This window comes from Terrapene carolina, unplaced genomic scaffold, assembly GCF_002925995.2.
Source record: "Terrapene carolina triunguis isolate 2854851 unplaced genomic scaffold, T_m_triunguis-2.0 Scaffold38, whole genome shotgun sequence".
In the NCBI taxonomy this organism is placed as follows: Eukaryota; Metazoa; Chordata; order Testudines; family Emydidae; genus Terrapene; species Terrapene triunguis.
The window spans coordinates 5,920,887-5,936,823 of record NW_020664389.1 but is presented as its reverse complement, the minus strand read 5'-3'; the positions used below and the strand labels follow the sequence as shown (position 1 = coordinate 5,936,823).

The 15,937-nt window shown below is 40.9% G+C and overlaps 1 protein-coding gene across 2 annotated transcripts in view; it reads left to right on the top strand.

The window, feature by feature from the left end:
* The first annotated feature begins 297 nt into the window (after positions 1-297).
* The window catches only part of LOC112118789 (multidrug resistance-associated protein 1-like), a 53,919-nt gene continuing 38,279 nt past the window's right edge, over positions 298-15,937 (top strand). Inside the window, exons 1-5 of one of the 2 annotated variants that reach the window (XM_026652566.1) lie at positions 298-402; positions 4,600-4,661; positions 9,299-9,440; positions 11,198-11,355; positions 15,416-15,593. In XM_026652566.1, the coding sequence (XP_026508351.1) occupies positions 337-402; positions 4,600-4,661; positions 9,299-9,440; positions 11,198-11,355; positions 15,416-15,593 (606 nt within the window). In that variant the 5' untranslated portion in view covers positions 298-336. Of the gene's footprint in view, positions 403-4,599; positions 4,662-9,298; positions 9,441-11,197; positions 11,356-15,415; positions 15,594-15,937 lie in introns of those variants that run through there. The other variant, XM_026652561.1, reaches the window with a different exon arrangement.

Here is a 15,937-nt window from a genome sequence, read left to right as displayed (position 1 = left end):
CCCGCTGCTAATGCCCAGCGCTCCCATTCCGTCCAAGGGGCTCTGGGCTCAGTCTCTAAGCTCCGGGGACACAGGATCAGGCGGGGGTTGCTTTCCGCCCCCGTGACCCGACCTTTCCGTCGCTTGCGGGCAGATTGCGGCGACGGCTTTGCGCCTGGGCTGGGGCCAAGACGCGGAGGTGGGTGGTGCCTGCGGGCCAGCTCCTCCCAAGCTCCCCGAGCTGCCTCCGGCACCGGGCGCCCCTTGGCTGTGACTCAGCCACGCGTTGGCGGCTGCTGCTGCCGCCCTGCCCCGCATCCAGGGACACCCCGAGCGGCTGCGGGGCGCGCTGGGATCATGCTGGCCGCTCTGCGCGGGGGAGGGGGCGGCTCCTACGAGCTCCTCCCTCCGCTCAGCCAGAAGGTAACCCGGCCCCGCTGGGCTAGGGAGAGGTCCCGGGCGCACCCGGGGCGGGGGCGCTACTGGGTGGGAGGTTTCATGGAGAGCCCGGCTGGAGACTGAGCCCCGCTCTTCCCGTGCAGCCCGGCAGGGCAGGGATGGGGCCTGGCGGCAGGCAGCGGACAGGGAGGAGAGCTTGTGCTAGGGCCGTCTGGCCTGCGCTGTTCCCCCTCCGTTCGCTTACCAGGCAGCTGTACAGTGCACAGACCCGCCCTTCCCACTACCTGCACCAGGTCTGAGCATGTCCCAGGCTAAAGTCACCTAATGGCTGGCTTGGTGGGGCTTGTTCGAGCGGTTTCCTCGGAGCAGTTACATGCAATCACTGCTGGAGGCAGGATCTCGGGCTTCATGGTCCCATTTTTTAAATGGAAACCTGGTCGTTATAGGAGACAAAACGGTGGAGGGGGAGTGCGCGGAAGAAAAAAGGTTCTAATCAAGAGTTAAAAGGATGGGGGAGGAGGAAGGTGATTGCGGGATAGGGACTATCTTCTGAGGGCTCTTTAAAATGTGGCATTAGGTAAGTATACCAGCTTGGAAATAGGGGTTAGGAGTGTGTCAGGTCCAAGTAAGTCAGTCTCACATCCCCTTTCTTCTGGCAGTTGTTTATCCGAGGTACCTTGCACTTCTTGCTCCCTTCACTCTGATAACTCCAAATGACTCTCATATCACCTTTCTTTGGGAGGCCTTGTAACATTCCTCCCCGGTGTACATCGCTGCCCCCTAAAAAAAACATGCTAGGAACCTTGCTCTTTTGCTTCCTCAACTTTGGTAAATCTTTCCTCCTGTCACTCTTTTTATCTTTTTAGGATTCTCTCTCTCCTGTGCATTTTCTTTCCTCCCCTTTACAGTCTCTTTTGTGTCTCCCTCAGGCTAGTATTAGAATAAGTAAAATTCCATGAACAGAATGTAAACTGATTTCAGAGTGAGAGAAATCAACAAGAGGATGTGTCATTTCTGTGCTTATCTTTCCCTTCTCATCCCTTTTCTGTGTTGTCTGTATAATCGTAAGCCTTTTGGGGCAGAGATGGTCTCTCACTACATGTTTGAACCGTGCTTAACACAATGGGACCTGAGGTGATACTTTAATATGAAAAAAAAACAACAGTTTACACTCTTAAATTAGAATTACAGTATCAGGGCCTGAGTGGTACACATGTAAAAGGATTTACAGGCTGTAGTTTGGATCAAAGTGAGAGACTGGTGTGAAATTAATACATATGTTATGTCCTAAAACATATTATAATACATCAAAATAATTTAAATTAAATTAAAAAAAAAAGCAGTACCTGTGGGCTGCCAAATTGTAAAGAAAATCAAACCACTGGCTTGGTGTAAGTCACTGGAGAAACACCTGCAACCAGAGTTTGTAAAGCTAACCAGCTTTTGACAGCAGTAGCTTTTTTTCAGGGGCAAAGTATATTTTCCTTATTTCACTTTATTCAACCTGTTAAGTTCAATGACTAGTTCACTTAAAAAGTTAAGAAACCAGCTGGGAGTTGAAAATGCAAGGCTTGTTTTCCTCTTCCAGGCTTTGAATAAAAACTAGGTGCATGAGGATGAGATCTACTGGTTCTAAAATCCTGACTACAGATACTACTATGTTTGATTGTTTAAGAAATAATTTAGTTTTAAATGACAAGCATGTTTTGATAAACTTTGATAAACTTTTTTCTTATTTATCCAGCCCATTTAAGGTACCGGTAATTTTATTTAACAATTGAAACATTTTAAATGGTGTTTTTTTGCATTTATGATTAAATTGGAATTTCCAGCTTGACACAAATCACATATGAAAAAAAAATTAAACGTAATCTAAAAAAAAAAAAAAAAAGCATCACTCACCAGTTTATCAAATAATAAATGTAATATTTAAGAATCTAAATAAAAATAAATTAAATTATATAATTGCTCAAATAAATGTGTATAGATATAATGTGTCCTGGTTAACAAAAAGAAGCTCCAAATTTAGTGTGAAGGCTATATTTAGTTGCAAATCAACATGTCTTAATGGTTACCAATCAGTGAGAATCAACTTTCTTTAGGAAAATAACTAAAAAATACAAATGGAAAACAAGATTAAAATCAGTTATTTAAATGAAGATTTCTTTCTTGATGATTTAAATTATGATTAAAATCTGTGATTTAAATCAATCTATCTTGATGATAACACTGAATCATTAGTGTTATGGTAATATCTGCACTCAAAATATGTCCTCTATCCTTAGTAAAAAGTGCTGTTGCCTCTAGATAAAATATTTTTAGAAATTTTTAATTGAGCAATGATTTTCTTGATTGGACTGCAACTTTGGAGACTCAGTCAACCCCATTAAGGGTCTGTGTGTACTACAAATTAAAAAAAGTTAGCAAAGAAACATTTCCTTAATCATCAACATCATCATCAGAAAGTGCCTTCACTTCAGATAATTCTCTCCGTTTCCCCTTCCTCACTCCCCAAATTGGAAAAATTTCCTAATTTCAAAAATTAAAAACAACTCATAGGGCTTAAAGGGTATCTTGTTGCTCAGTCACCATATCACTTGGCTCATTGAAGAGCACCTCCATGAGCTAGGAATGGGAAACCAGTCTATGTAACAAGGTGGTAATGCTGTGTAATAAAACTGAACAACAAAAATCAGATGTTTTTATTAACTAGTAGTAAAAGTAACACCTAATATTATTATAACTGAAAAAATAGTGATTCCCATTGTTTTGAGGCTTTAATACAGTGAAGGGTGAAAAATACAAAAATAGGAAAATGTGTTTATAAAAGCACAAAGATTGGCAGGGGAACTCTGGAACAGGTGTAATATCTAAAAGTACTTTTAACTCGATTAGATTTCAGGTTAATGCTTTTAAATAGTGTCAGTGTCAGAAAGTGAAAATGTTAGTGACTGGTGTGAGACAGTGCTGCAAACTTGTCCTGACATACATCCTTTGAATTAATGGGAAGGCAAGGGATGAATATCAGTTCAGAGTTTGGCTCAGTGGGTCTTCCTTTGAAGTGTTTTCTTGTGGAGTCCTATGCATCTCCTGTTAGGGTCTATTACAATTTTGCTACATATAAAAATGGGAGCATGACTGGGCCAATAGTAAAAGAGAGGCTGATTGCTTCAGATTTGTATCATGCACTTGAATGATAAATGTACAATATGTATAATCCAGCAATACTAATTAACCTTTACAGATATTAACAATTTATGGAGGGTGAGTTTCTTTATTTGAGAATTACATATGGGAAGATATTTTTTAAAAAGGACATCTTTAATTAGTCTGTTTCTTGGATTATCATTGGTTATTTGGTGTTGCTTGAAAGAACAACAGAGATTTTTGTGAATACATAGTGGGTTCTTTAGAGTACTGGTCATGTGATGTCCTTGCAAAATGGGTTTTTAAAAGCCACCTCAGAGATCTGGAAGTGCAATTCCAATTAGAAATCAATGAACAAGGCATCCAAATTTTTTGGCAGATTTGAAAATCTGAGCAATAGAATGCATTGTATTGTATTCCTCATGACTAAAGGCAGGCCTGTGTTAAGACCCATCTTTAAGTGTGAACAATTTATTTTTCCCTGATAGTTCAGTTGGCCAAATAGTAAGGCAACAATTTTTAGTTTTAAAAATTTTAAGATAGCTTTGCTTATGTTAGGCCTGATTCACTGTTGCTGTAGTTGTTTACATCAGTGCAAAGTGGGTAAAAAACCACTACCAGATCAATGTAAAATGGTGGTGGAATTTTACATCCACTTTCCACTGGAGATGAGTTGTGCCCATTGAATCAAGTAGCCTTAAACCTCTCTCTCATTCCATGTGTCTTCTATGTTAAAGAGAGAAGGAGAAATAGGTGTGGCACTTGATCATGATGAACAGATAATCATAGCAATAAATTCTAGTATTCAGGTCTAGTTTTTTTGTTTTACTTAGAAAATATAGGTTATGTCACTGGAATATTAACTATGAAGCAAATTTATTTTTAGTTACAACTTTGTGTACTGAACTTGGAGTTTATTATCTGAGATCTATAAATGTAACTCACATTAACATTGATCCAGGGGAGAATGGATCTCTTAATGCCTAAGTTTCTAAGAAAAAATGTGAAGTTCAGATTCATTTCCCTTTGCCCTTCAAATAACGTGAATTGTGTTTGGTTTATTTTTATTAATAGAAATGCAGTCCTGAAGCAAATGCTTCCTTCTTCAGTAAGATAACGTATTCCTGGTACAGCAGGTGAGAATTTAAGTTATTTATTAGTGCTTATGCTCAGTTGGTTTAGGCACAAGTCATACATGCATTCCGTCCATTTATGCAGCCTGGCATTTTAATCCAGAATGAGAGTGCTATTAAAACAGTGTTCTAAAGCTAGAGTTTACAATTACTATAAGTCACTTCTTAACAATTACTTTCTACTGTACTAGTCCTGTAGTTCTAGGCACATACTAATGTTTTAGGTTGCCTGATTCTTACTAGTAACAAACAGATAATGTTTAGCACTTTAATTAACAATTATGAAGTGCTCTAAGTCCGTGGGAGCTATTCATAAGATCCCCTTCATTAGAAAATAGACATGTATGTTTCCCAGTGTTGTGTGTGGCAATACAATTACAAGAGTAAATATTTTAATGTGACCTACAGAGAATTAGCCAAGTAACCCTGTTAATCAGTTACATGACTAATTTCCTGTGTATTCTTCTTTAATGTTTGTTCTCTTCTTCTCTCCAATCATGTGTCATTCTAAACAAGTAATTAAAAGAACCATCTCCTCCTTAGGTATAGCATACCTTCATATGAACTGAAAGCTCAGCTACTTCAGGTTGGGCTGACTACTGTCATTTAACATTCAGTGGGATATTTCAAGCAACTTCACATGTTTTGTCTCCTGACTATTACTCATTATTAGCACTTCTTCTACATCATGTGCTTCGTTTGGAAATACTGTCAGTCAAAATAAACAGTAAGGCATGTAAGTGTATAGTGTAAGCCTATAGTTCTGAGAGAGAGGAATATTAATAATATTATTAAAGTCAGTTTACAAGTAACAGCTGCTTTTTGCTTTGTTCTACATTACTATTGTAATATTCTTAAACTTTAGTATCTGATTCTTTTTGCTTAGCCTAATTTCAAGCTTTCACATTATATGGTGAAAACCTAACTCCATTAAAGTTAATGGGAGTTTTGTCATTGATTTCAGTGGACCCAGGATTTAATCCATGGTCCTGAATACAGTAATGTTGCAAGTTAAAGTTTTCAGTTCTCGCACAATTTGCATAAAATTTATAACTCCTCACTTTTATCACAGACATAGACTTATGAATATTAAGTTCCCAACTTTCTTCAAAAATAGAAAGATCCAAATTTTGTTTAAGGTTTTGATTTTCTTGTCTGTCTCTGCAAAACTTGGTGATGGAAAAGCTTACCCGTGTGCTCTATGTACACGAATATATGCTATAATCTCCTTGAGGGAGCTCCTTAGGATTTCTATAAAATAATTCCTCACAACTTGTTGAAATTTAAACTCTAAGTGTCCTTGTTCGAGAGCCCTAAAAGATTTATTTAAAATGTTGTCTTATTAGATAACGTTTTAAATAAATCTTGTATTACTCTCCAGTAAAGTGTAGTTGCAGCCTTCTCAGTCCCAGGATATTAGAGAGACAAGGTGGGCATAGATGACTCGTGCCTCCCCATACTGGTAGAGCACAATCTAAAGAGGAGGACACGTGACCGCCCCACATGTCTCCTCTCCCCAGTGATCCCCCCGCCCTGTGCCCAGTCCGGGGCTGCCATGCTCCCCCTCACCCCATGTTACCTGTGGGGGGAGGCTCTGTCCTTCTCTCCCCACACGTCCCCCCCAGCACGTTTGGCTGCTCTCCCTGGCAGCCAGGTGGGGAGTGGGACGGAGCCACTTCTGCCTGAGAGAGCCTGGCTGGGAGGCAGTGGCAGCCTGCACCCTGCCCTGGCTCAGCTGCCAGGGACAGGGGCCGAACATGCTGGGAGGTACAGGGGGGCTCCGGCTCGCTCGGCCCCTGTCCCTGGCAGCAGGGCCTGGGTGGGGGGCAGCCCACTGCCACCCCAGCTGCCAGGGATGGGCTGGGCAAGCTGGAGCCCCCTCTCCACCCCTGCTCCTGCTGAAGCCCCGAGCCCCGGCAGGTGTGCCCTGTGAGGCTGAAGCCCCAAGTCCCCTCTCCTCACTAGGCAAAAGCCCCTACCCCACCACCCCGCTGCAAGGCAGAGGTCCAGAGCTTCCCCCACCCTCCCTTCCCGGGCCTGGTAGGTGGAAAATGGGATGGGGGCGTGGAGAGCTCCGCAAGCCGCACTTTAACTGTAAAAGAGCCGCATGCAGCTCATGAGCCACAGTTTGGCCATCCCGTAATAAGCCATAAATCCAGCGTTTCTGATCAGTCCATGATTTTTCATCTCTAGCAGAGTAATGAATTTAAGCTCCCAGGCTTGTCTTTTGAAAGTGTTGTGGAGGTTTCCTTTAAGGATGAGAACTGAGAGGTCAGATATTGCTTTGTGAAAAGTGTTCACCCAGAGGTGATGGGATGTTTTTGTCTTTTATCATTTTCCTCTGTGAGTTCATTTGAGGGCATAGTGATTGTCTGGTTTCACCCACATAGTTTTTCTTGGGGTATTTAGTGCACTGGATGAGGTACGCTACATGTTGTGATAGGCATGTATAGGATCCCTGGATCTTGAAAGGTGTATTGTTGGGGATGTTGATCACTGTAGCAGTGGAGATATGTCTGCAGGTTTTGCATCTGCTATTCAGGCAAGGTCTGGTGCTGCTTTGAGTTGGTGTGTCCTGGTCTGTAGGGAGCTTGCTTTTGATGATGAGCTTGGAGAGGTTGGGGGGTTATCTGAAATCCAGAAGCAGGGGCGTTCAGGAAAGATTTCTTTCAGGATGGGATCCCCATCGAGTGTGGGTTGTAGTTGTTTGATGATATACCATGTGGGTTCCAATGTGGGGTGGTATGTGATGACTAGGGGTGTGTAATCAGAGGGAGTTTTATTTCTGTATTGAAGCAGGTTCTCTCAGGGTATTTGGGTGGCCTGTTTCATGATGTGATCTACTTCTCTGGTGGAGTGTCCTTGTTTTGGCAGAGGTGGTTTTAAGTGTGTTAAGATCTATATCTATGACTTTCTCCTCTGAGCATATTCTGTGGTATCTGAGTGCCTGGCTGTAGATAACAGATTTATTGGTGTGTTTGGGGTGGCTACTGGATCTATGAAGGTAGGTGTGGGGATCCGTGGGTTTCTTTTATATGGTTATCTGAATGGTTCCATTGTTTAAGATGATGATGGTGGCCAGGAAGTTGATTCTAGTGTGAGTGTGTTCCAGAGAGTTTAATGGATGAGTGGTGGTTGTTGAAGTTGTGGTGGAAATCTATGAGGAGTTTAAGCTGTTTGTATCTGTTCCACCTTGCATTTTTGCTGTGATGCTAGGAGTTCCTTTCCCAGACCTGAAGAAGAGCTGTGTGTGGCTCGAAAGCTTGTCTCTGACTAACAGAAGTTGGTCCAATAAAAGATATTGTCTCACCCACCTGGTCTCTCCAGTAAAGGACACTTAGGGCTTAAATAATATTAGGCTTCTGCAGTCTGACCTGGGAAATCTCAAACTGATTATTATATAACTAACTCATAACATTGCATCATGCTTCCATTGGACCCAGAATGAGATTAAGGCAATCTGGGGCTTTAGGCACAACCCAAACTGGTCCCTTCAATGGACTCATCTGTCTTTTGGGGAAGCACCGGGATTCAGAATTGAGACCAATGGGGCAGTTCACTGCTCGTAGAGGTATTGTTTCAGGTTCTCTCCTGACTCAGACAGGTACCGTTATACTCAGGTCACATTTTCAAAATTTTCTTTGAATACTTGACATCTAGAATTTTTTTTTTTTTTTTTTTTTTTTTTTTATTTTTTTTTTTTATTACTTGACTTCTAGAATTTTTTTTTTTTTTTTTAATGAATGCTGAAATTCTGATCTCACCACCTGACTCCAGGATTTGGGATTCTAAGCAATGACTTAGAGTATGTATGCCTTAATCTTGCCATGTTGGGACCCCGGTAGACCTATGCAGTGACATCTGGTTGATTCATATCTGTTGCTTTCCAAACTTTTGGAACTTTCTTAAAAAATTAATTGACTTTGACATCAGCATTCATTTTTGTAGATTTTCACATTTGGTTGCTCTGCCCCCTGTCCAGCCAGTCATGCTCCCAAAACCTACAGGTTCCTTTCATTGTTCTTGTGGGGGGATTCCTGTGGGTTCAGGGTGATTACGACCATTATTTTCACCCATTTCAGCTCTTTTGTTTCTAACAGCAAAGGGGATAATATGGCCCCAAATTTAAACAAATCAAGATCTATTGTAAGCTTATTGTAGACTTATACTAAAACCCAATTTCTGTTTGTCCCTGAGTACCCTGGTTAAGGATGAGTCACAGCAGAGTGGAATCCTATTATAAAGAAAAACATTTTCTCTGTAGATCATCATAAGTGGACGGTCACTAACCAGATTTGCTGTTGAAATAACTAGAAATTTTTATTCTCCTTAACTTCATAACTACAGATGGATGCTGAAATGCAGGTTTTCCTCATTTGAGAGTGTTCAGGTCTGGGGATTTTTGATTTGGGCCCTTGTCTACTATAACTATAGTTTCAGTATAGTCAAGTTGACTTTAGGTGGGTTCCACAATTTTGCCTTTTATATTATACATACTCTATTTTTTATTGTGAATGTAGAGTTTATTTATAAGTATTGTATTATGTGTATAAAGTTTCTCAGTTAGGATTCCTGTTTGATTTGACTGCTTTGTTTTTCTTGTAATAATTCACTTGTTAAAGTGTTTATTTTCCTTTCAGAATAATAACTTTAGGCTACAAGAAACCATTGGAAAGAGAGGACCTGTTTGAATTGAATGAAAGTGACTCTCCATATACTGTATGTCCTAACTTTGAAAAGCATTGGAGGAAGGAACTCTTAAAGGCAACAAAAGGATTAAAGGTAATGATGATAGCAATAAGTAACATCACTAACCATTACCTTTTTCTAAATTTATATTAGGCATCTCCAAAAATCCTTGTCAAAACTTGATTAAATTCTTGTAATGATTTAAATCAAACATCTTAAGAGCACCACATAGATTTCCATACATTCTGCCCTCCCTTGATGGGTGTATTAGTTCAGAATACCAGACAAAAGTGCTTCAGTGTATATGTTTAGCTCCCATTAGCAATGGTAATGAGTCTTGCTCTAAGCCAGTGGTTTTCAACCTGTTGTCTGCAGGCCTCTGGGGGTCCGCAGACTATGTCAAAGGGGTCCGTGAAAGATGACTATGAAAATACAATGTTTCAGCTCCCAAAAAAGGGAATTGGTGTCGTTACCATATATGCCCATAGTTTAGCACCCTTTCTCACGCTGCATCAAATGCCGTGCTGAGCACATGCAACATTTATAGTTGAATTCTGTTCAGTTAATTTTCAATCTAAGACTTCTATGGTAGGGGTCCGCGGACTACAGGTTGAATTTCCAAAGGAGTCCACACCTCCATTTGAAATTTAGGGGCCCACAAATGAAATAAGGTTGAAAATCACTGCTCTAAGCAAAAAACAATTGTATAAGGTTCTGGCAACACTTGTGCACCATTGCAAGGAGTGGTGTGTGTAGCTGCAAGGTGTATTAAAACCATTAGTAAGATTTTTGTAGTGTAGAGCAGGCTTCAATGTAATGTTTTAATGAAATTTCCTGGGTTGTTGTTTTGTGGTAGGTGTTTGTGGGTTTTTTGTTTATTTTTGAAGTTTCACATTATGGATTTCTTTTTTTTTACGTGTTTGGCTGGATACTGCAGGAATGCCATAACCTTAGGAAGTCTATATGAAGAGCCTCTGTCCTGAGAGTCTTAGGAGCATACACTGCTCACCATTCCCAATAAGGCAGACAAACTTTTCTTAATGTCCAGTCATGATCAGATCATAGGGGACTTTGGCTTCTGCGTGATATGGTCGGCAGGGTGTTGAGCTCTGGCAGCTCTGATCTTGGGGCTGTGCCCCAGAGTTAGGTTCCAAAAGGCTTCAGAACTTACAGGGCCATTTCTTTTCTGGATGCCACCTTTCTAACCCCAGCTGATTTGTGGAAAGTATCTCCCCCCCCCCCCCCGCTCTTGTAATACCCAAGAAGGGCAGATTTGTTTTTGCTCAGACTTTATCAGAATATTCGTTTTTGATTAGAGACTTAACTTGGAAAATTTCAGTGTGCCAGGTTAAGATTTAGAAAACTATTTAGCAACTGACATCACACCATTAGAATAGAAATTCTTAGGCAACCTTAAATAAAGCAGTTGCTACAACTCCCACTGTAAAGCAAAAAGATACTTATTAGTGGTTTTTCAGTGTAACTTCTTACTTATCTGGATCTATATACAGTACAAAAAGCTTCCTCCAACACATCTAACAGATTTTTGGACATTCCAACTCTCATTTTTTGAGGAAGACCTTTTCTGTTGAAGGCCTACCCATGGTAATAAATTGCCTTTTTGTGATACTGAAAGATGATTGCAGAATCCTTATTCCCCCTTTCGTAAAGGATTACTAGATAGTCTAAATTATTTTTACACAGAAATATTTCTACCCCTCCCCCTCACTGAGTTGGAAGAAGTATGTTCCACAGCACCATAGGTGTGCCCATTGCTCTAGGTTGACGCTCTGCATTTTTGTGTTAAAATCTTTGTCATAATTTTGTGTGTCTCTTTTGTAAATTGGCAGGCTCCTTGTGACAAAGGGGTGATATCAGAGAAAGCAAGTTTCCAGAAACCATCTCTGCTTTACCCTCTATGGCAAACATTTAGATTTTTATTGATTAAAGTTGCCATTCTGAAAGTTGCAGCTGATATTCTGGCCTTCATGAGTCCACAGATAATGAAGTAAGTTTTTTTTTTTTAATGTGCTCCATTTTGTGTTCAGGACAGCAATAATAAAGCTAAAGGATTTCCAATATCAAGAAATTTAGTTCTGCTAACACAACTTTTTAGTGGCAAGGTTTATTAGAGCAAATGTTTCGGTAACTTAAAATTATTCACGTTACATATTTTTATAAGATTTTTGAGGGATTAACAAACTTCCTCTAAGAATGTTTTAATGCCAGTTTGTGACCAACAAACAAAAGATACTTCTGATATTTATAGGCTGAGATGTTAGGTCATTAAGAAAAGGTCATTAAGAAATGAGTCCCTGACTGAATTCCACCCAGCCCATGCCTAGCAGATTACATGCAGCCGTTCCCATGAAGTTACTGAAATGCAAATATTGATAGTCACCGTTTGACAGTTCTAGCTTGAATTTGTAATTTCCTTCGTGCATATTTTCTTAAATATATGGCTGATTGCTTATTACATCTATAGAACTAAATAGCATTTTATCAATAAATACCAATTAGGGAGCTCCTTCCTGCCTTGCATTGATATAATACCATAGTGCAGGAGCTAATAAGGTGAAAAAAATGTGGATTAGTTATGAATTATGAACCCTATTGACAGCAGAGATGCATTTCTCTCTTTGCGGTGTTACATGGCTGAATATGATGACACTCAAATCCATGTTGCTATTGATATTGAAATATCAGATGTTATTACTGTATTAAAGAAAACAATGAAATATTTAAAAGTGTGTGTGTGTTGGGGGGAAGCTTGAGTTACAGGAGCTAAAAAAAAAAAAAAAAATCACGGTGCAAATTATCCTTTTCCATACAACGGGACAAGGAAGAAAGTAAGGAAATATAGATACACTCGAAGTGGCTCATCTCCTGAGAGGTAGGGCGAAGGTTTCTTTTCCGAGGAACACAAGGTAGAAACCACCAGAAAAGAGAGTGGATCATGGAGTTAGCCAAATTTTCCCCCTGAACTCAGGGCTGTCAACCTGTATCTCTGAAGGATTATTGTATTATAGTAAACGAGTACACGTCTTATTAAAAATAAAAAAAATGCAGAGGATTGTGGGGAGGAAGAGGAAATGAAGGAGACATTTTAGTCACCAAAGTATGTTTTAAAAATGTACATACTGTACGTAGCAGATTAGTGTGTCATGTGTCGAAAGGAGGCTCATGAGCCTTTCCTCAAACAAGGATGTCTCATAAGATCTTGACTCTGAAGTAGATTTCAGGTCAGCTGTATAAATAGCCCCTATATGACTTAATCAGAGCAGATACACTATATAGCAATTACTCCATGAACAATACTTTACTCCTTAGCATGATTTACTGTAAGTGCTCCCTAATAATGTATTCAAACAAAGAAATTATATTTTTAAAATTTCATAATTCAGGTAATATACCCAGTTGTGTTATGAAGTCATTGGTAACTTTTTTAAAAAAATGCTTGAAGTGAAAATGCTGTGACAGTCATGGAACTGCTATGTAATGATCTAAGAATACTGAGATGTAGCAATTTTATGAATGGTGTATGTGACCTGGGCAGTGAGGTAAAGTTACTGTGTAACTAGCATGGATTTATTAGAATTTCCTGAATGTCAGAATTGATTTAACTTACATTGGAGGTAGTGGAATGTTTATTGTATGCCTAAAATGTTAAAATTCAACGGGGTCTGTGCATGAAGGCAACACAATGGCTGTCCAGACAAGAACATCCAGGCACTTGAAAGACAATGGGGAAAAGTGTTACCCTCAAAGATCCTGTGTCTTATTTCCAACAAACTGCAAACCGGTTACAAAGTCCTTCTCTGGAGAGGAAGTGAGGGGTTAATTGTCAGGTGCTGCCCAAGGGGAGACAGGCTGACAGTGAGAGAGACTTTGAGGAGAAATCTGAAAGAGTTGGATCTTTCCCCATAGCCATGGAATGCTAAGCCTTAGGAACAGACAGGCAAGAGTGTAGACTTTTTTTTTTTTGACAATTACGTTTCAGAGAAAAATCTATTGTTCTAATAATTAATACTCTGCTTTAAAAAAACTGTCTGGTCACAACTGTCATTATTCTTGGAAGGAACAGAATTGTAGGGTCTGGACGTACATCAGACCTGCTGAGGCAATCTAGGGTGGCCATGTGTCCGGCTTTCAACTGGAAAGTCTGGTAGAAAAGGGGACCTGACGGTGTCCGGTCACATCTACTGACCGGACACCCAAAGTCCAGTTATTGCAGGTGGGGGAGGTGGGGTTGCACTGGGTCATCGCCCACGCCAGCCCCTACTCAGCTGGGGCCGCCCCCTACCTGCATCAGGCGGCTGCAGCTCCCAGCCCTGGCTTCACAGGCGAGTCCCTCCTGACCCGGGTGGCGGGGGGTAGGAGGGGAAAAGCAGTGAGTGACTGGGGGAGGGGGAAAGAGGAGTGGACAGGGTTGGGGAATCAGGGGAAGAGGCGGGGCAGGAGCTTGGGGGAATAGGTGGGGCAGGGGCGAGGCTTTGGGGGAAGAGGCAGGGCAGGGGTGGGGTCTCGGGGGAAGAGGCGGAGCTGGGGAGGTTCTGACACTCCTGCTGGAGTGTTCGGTTTTTAAATATTACCAAGGTGGCAACCCTAAGGTTGATACACAGGGAACTGCAGTGCAATGCCTGGTCTGAGAGTGGGAGAACTGTGTGATTCATCTTAAGAGGCAGGCAACTGCTAGGGGCTTGAGAACTGAGAGGGAGTGTACTTAGAGGGGGATCAGAGGGGCAGTTAGTCCAGGAACTGTGACAAATGCAAAGGGAAGCCCAACTGTGCAATCTGTGTTTAAGAATTTCAAAATTTAGAGTCTGAATCAAGAACTAAAAACAAATGAAATGCAAAGCTAATTGAAGGCTGATGCTCAGACTAACTCAAAAGGTACATATTAAGTGTTAGCTTAAATTCAGAGTCAAAACTCTGAACTTCCATGCTTTTGTTGCTTAGATGTAGATTTTTCTTATTTGCTGGAGCAGCTGAACAAAAAAGAAAAACCTACATCTCAGTCACAAAAACATGGAAGTTTTGTGATATTATAATAACTACAATTCAGGTTTAATTGAAGACTGAAAATGACTCTGCCATGGGAGAGAAGGAAGTGATTTTTATCAACAAAAGGAAGGTGTTTAACACGGTTGTTCACCTGGTTGGTTATCAGAGAATTTATGAACGTAAGTGATTAGTGTTAACCTTTAGACTGTTGCGGCTGCCACCCTCAGCTATGGAACAGTTTGTTCTAAAAATTAACCTTGCTGTGAGCTACATCTGCGATTGTCTAAAAGGAAATGTTAGAATGACACCATCAACTACTCTATATCCGTGTTTCCCAAACTTGTTCCGCCGCTTGTGTAGGGTAAGTCCCCTGGAGGGCTGGGCCGGTTTGTTTACCTGCCCCGTCTGCAGGTCTGGCCGATCGCGGCTCCCACTGGCCGCGGTTCGCTGCTCCAGTCCAATGGGAGCTGCTGGAAGCGGCGTGGGCCAAGGGAGATGCGGTCGGCCGGACCTGTGGACGCGGCAGGTAAACAAACTGGCCCGGCCCGCCAGGGGCTTACCCTACACAAACGGCGGAACAAGTTTGGGAAACACTGCTCTATATTGTTTATTACAGTCACTTGTTAGTAGTAGTCTATTTTCAGGCTAGTAACAAAACTTAATTTTGACTTCTGATTTTTTTTTACCTTTTTCCATTTGGCAAATACTGATTTTTTTTATTCTACAGTTCTAACAAAAAAAGGTAGATTTTTTTTTTAACCACCCTGTATTTGTGCTCCATTACCAGTGAAATCAGCAGCAACATCCCTCTCTGTGAAACAGCATTTGAGAATTGTTTCAAAGGTAGCACAGTAGCACACAGATGAATGCTCTTCAATCCACCGCCCATTTTGAGTATCCTAATTCTCCACTGTCTTGCACCTTTTAGACTCATTTCGACCTGTGCAAAGTGGATGTAATAACTACACAGATTGTAAATATATCAATTTTACTGAACCCATTTGCCAGATGCATATTGTTGATTAATGCACAGATTTTAAAACTTTGTATTCCTTCATTTGCAGGGCAATGATAACTTTGTGTGAAAATCACTCTGATTTACACTGGAAGGGATACGGCTATGCCATTGCTCTTCTTGTTGTGGTTGTCTTGCAGACACTTGTCCATCAGTTATACCAGCGTTTCAATATGCTCACCTCTGTCAAAATTAAGACTGCTGCTGTTGGCCTGATATACAAAAAGGTAACTGCTTCTTCTAACATTACTCCCTAACCTCTAAAAAGGGCAAATGTCTCAGTTTTGAAAGATAGAAGTGCTACAAAAACAAAGATGTTGTAGATTGATGAAAATATTAATAAAGATGCCTGAACTATAACTGGAGCACTAGCAACAGCTGAAGTTAAAATTTCATGTTTCCATTCTAAGAGTCCCATCCTACAACTAAATGGGGGAAGCTCTGCATCAGTGCAGAATCCGTGAAGATATAGGGGTCTGCCAGGGCAGGGCAGGTTGCAGGATTGGGAACTACCCCCTTTTTCACTTGCTTACTGTTCTCTGAAACTCACTTTTTTTTTTTTTTTTTTTTT